This window comes from Acanthisitta chloris, unplaced genomic scaffold (assembly GCF_000695815.1).
Source record: "Acanthisitta chloris isolate BGI_N310 unplaced genomic scaffold, ASM69581v1 scaffold4024, whole genome shotgun sequence".
Classification (NCBI taxonomy): domain Eukaryota; kingdom Metazoa; phylum Chordata; class Aves; order Passeriformes; family Acanthisittidae; genus Acanthisitta; species Acanthisitta chloris.
The window spans coordinates 834-3,399 of record NW_008667492.1 but is presented as its reverse complement, the minus strand read 5'-3'; the positions used below and the strand labels follow the sequence as shown (position 1 = coordinate 3,399).

Sequence of the window (2,566 nt, the reverse complement as noted above, 5' to 3'; positions counted from 1 at the left end):
TCCCACCTAGTGGCCACAGCCCTCAGCTCCGCAGGGAGGGGATGGTGCCCAGTGAGGGCTGTGTCCCCGTCCCTGTCACCTGTAGAGTTTGGTGCCAGCCTCAGCCTCCAGCTGCTGCCAGAGGCGGAAGCTCTCGGGCATCATGCAGGCGTAGTACTCCTCGGGGTAGGCGCTGCGGATGATTCGGCTCTGGCCGTGTGAGCTGCCCCGTGAGTGGGGCACCAAGAACTGTGGGGCAGAGGGGACACGGAGGGGACCACACACACCTCCACCCCCACTCCCACCGGCCCCATGTGCACCGATGCTGTGCTGCACCTGGGGACACAGCCTTGTCCACTGCAGCACTGGGAATCAGCTGGAAACAGGGGTCTTGGCACTGGGGACCCAATACTGGGGACATGAGAGTCCTGGCACTGGGGTCATGGGGGTCCTGGTGCTGAGGACAGGGTGTCCTGGCACTGGGGTGCCAGCAGCAGCTTTACTCCATGCCATGGCAGCGGGCAGCCAGGTCTGCAGGCACTCACCCAGCCTTTTGGAGACGGGGACATGGCAGGATGTGGTCACTGGTACCTACCTGCTCCAGTAGGAGAGTGTCCTTGTGGCGCTGGGCCAGGTGGTAGGCGGTGAAAGAGCCCTGGATGCCAGCCCCGATGACGATGGCATCGTAGGTGGCCTTCTGGTTCTGACTTGGGGCAGCCATGTCTGTCCTCGTCCACGTCCCTGCTCCTGTACCAGAGGGCAGTCAGGAGTGGAGCCAAGGGGAGGAACAGGGCAGAGTCCAGCCGGGCTGAACAGGTGATGGAACCTTGGCTGCCATCCAGACCTATGGCACACAGGGGCCACATCTTTCCCACCCCTTTGGGGCTGGCCAGAAAGAAGAATCCCCATTTTCCCACCAGCAGCAGCACCTGGTCCCACCAGGGCAGGCAGCTCACCTGATCAGAGCGAGCAGGTGGGATAAATGTGATGCAAAATCACTTCCAATAAATCCCCCTTTCCCTCTCCACTGGCCATTGCTGTCTCTGGCTGTGGTGGGACGTGGGGCTTGATAATGCTCCCATTCATGTGCGGATGAGAAACCCCCACTTGCTTCCAGGAAAAGAGATTTTTTTTTCCCCCGACACAATTTATTACAGCCATAAACCATTTTGTTGCCATCTTCTGTTGTTATTTTTTTAACAGGAGATAGGAGTGATTTAGGGCTTGCCAGAGCTGCTGGGACACGGCATGGAGCCCCATGTCTCACTGGAGGTGGTGGATTTTGCAAGTCTGCAGATTTCTGGGATGTGATTTGGGGTTTCAGGACACTCAGCGATGCCTTGGGGTGGGGGATAATGCAGGCAGGGGCTGCCAGTTTTGCCCACTGCCTCCCACTGCCCCGTGCTGCCTGACAGCTAATTAAGGGAATTAATTTACTCTGGCTTCTGTGGTGTAAAAGGCATTATTTACTGGTTAATTGTCGCTATTACGGAATGTTAAATATCATTATTTATTTTGCCTCTCACCTCCGGTGATGAATGAAGCATTGGGGAACACTGGAGGCCCCACCAGGTCAGGGGGATACCCCAGCATTGTGCAAACACAGAACCAGCAGCTTACAGCAATGGGGAGGTTAGAGAAGGAGGATGGGAAGCACAGGGAAAGGTTGAGGTTCCCCCCAGACCTCTCATCCACCTCACTGCCCACGACCAGTGCTGCAATGAGTGCGTGCCAGTCTCAGCATCACCGCAATGCCCAGGGCTCTGCATCGCATGGGGCCCCGTTAAATCAGCACATCCTCCCTTGCCTTTGATGTTACAAATAATTCACCAATTTCTCTGGGTTTCAGCTCACTTTTTTTGCTTTGAACAGCCCCTCTACCTGCTCTCCCTTCTTTTGCTGGAAAGATGAAGAATAATTAATTATCCGTGAAACATTAAACGGTAAAAATGAACTCCTCTCCCGTTAGCAGTGTGTTAATAGAATGGATGGAAAAGCCTCACTCGTGATGCTACAGGGCTGAGGAGACCATTGATGTGGTGCCAACAACCATCCCCAGGGCACTGTGGGATCCCTCAAGCTATCACTTTCATTCCAGAAGTGACCCCAGTCAGGGCTGATCCCAGGCATCAGAGAGGTTTGCACCCTCAGACCCCAAAAAGCATCTGCACAACCTCATCTTGCCTTAGGGTGAATATTTGGGGGGTTCCCCCAGCCCTGTGCTGGGGTCTCTCTCATCCGTGCCGTGTCCTCTTCATCTGGGTTTATGTTAACTGGAGGCAATGCTCATGGCAGCAAGAAATCCATTTCCCTAAGCAGCCGGCACGGGTCAGGAGAGCTCAGTAAAAATGAAATATTCCCTGTGTGGGCTGGGTGGATGGATGGGAAAACTCAGGGCTGGCACCAGCACAGGGAGGGGGATATGGGGGCTTAGAGAACTGCCTGGCACAGGCTGCAGGAACTGCCCCAGCTCAGACCCACGTGAGGCTGGGGGAGTGGGGAATTAGGAACTTTGGCCAAGGCTGGGCAGGGATCAACTGCGGCTTGATGGGTGCTGGACTCTGTACCAGCTGCACCCACTGCACTC

At 55.7% G+C, this 2,566-nt stretch overlaps 1 protein-coding gene across 1 annotated transcript in view; it reads right to left on the bottom strand.

The window, feature by feature from the left end:
* PIPOX (pipecolic acid oxidase) overlaps positions 1 to 700 on the bottom strand; it is a 2,601-nt gene extending 1,901 nt beyond the window's left edge. Inside the window, 2 exon segments of the mRNA XM_009072507.1 lie at positions 80 to 228; positions 575 to 700. Of these exon segments, the coding sequence (XP_009070755.1) occupies positions 80 to 228; positions 575 to 700 (275 nt within the window).
* Between the last annotated feature and the right edge of the window lie 1,866 nt (positions 701 to 2,566).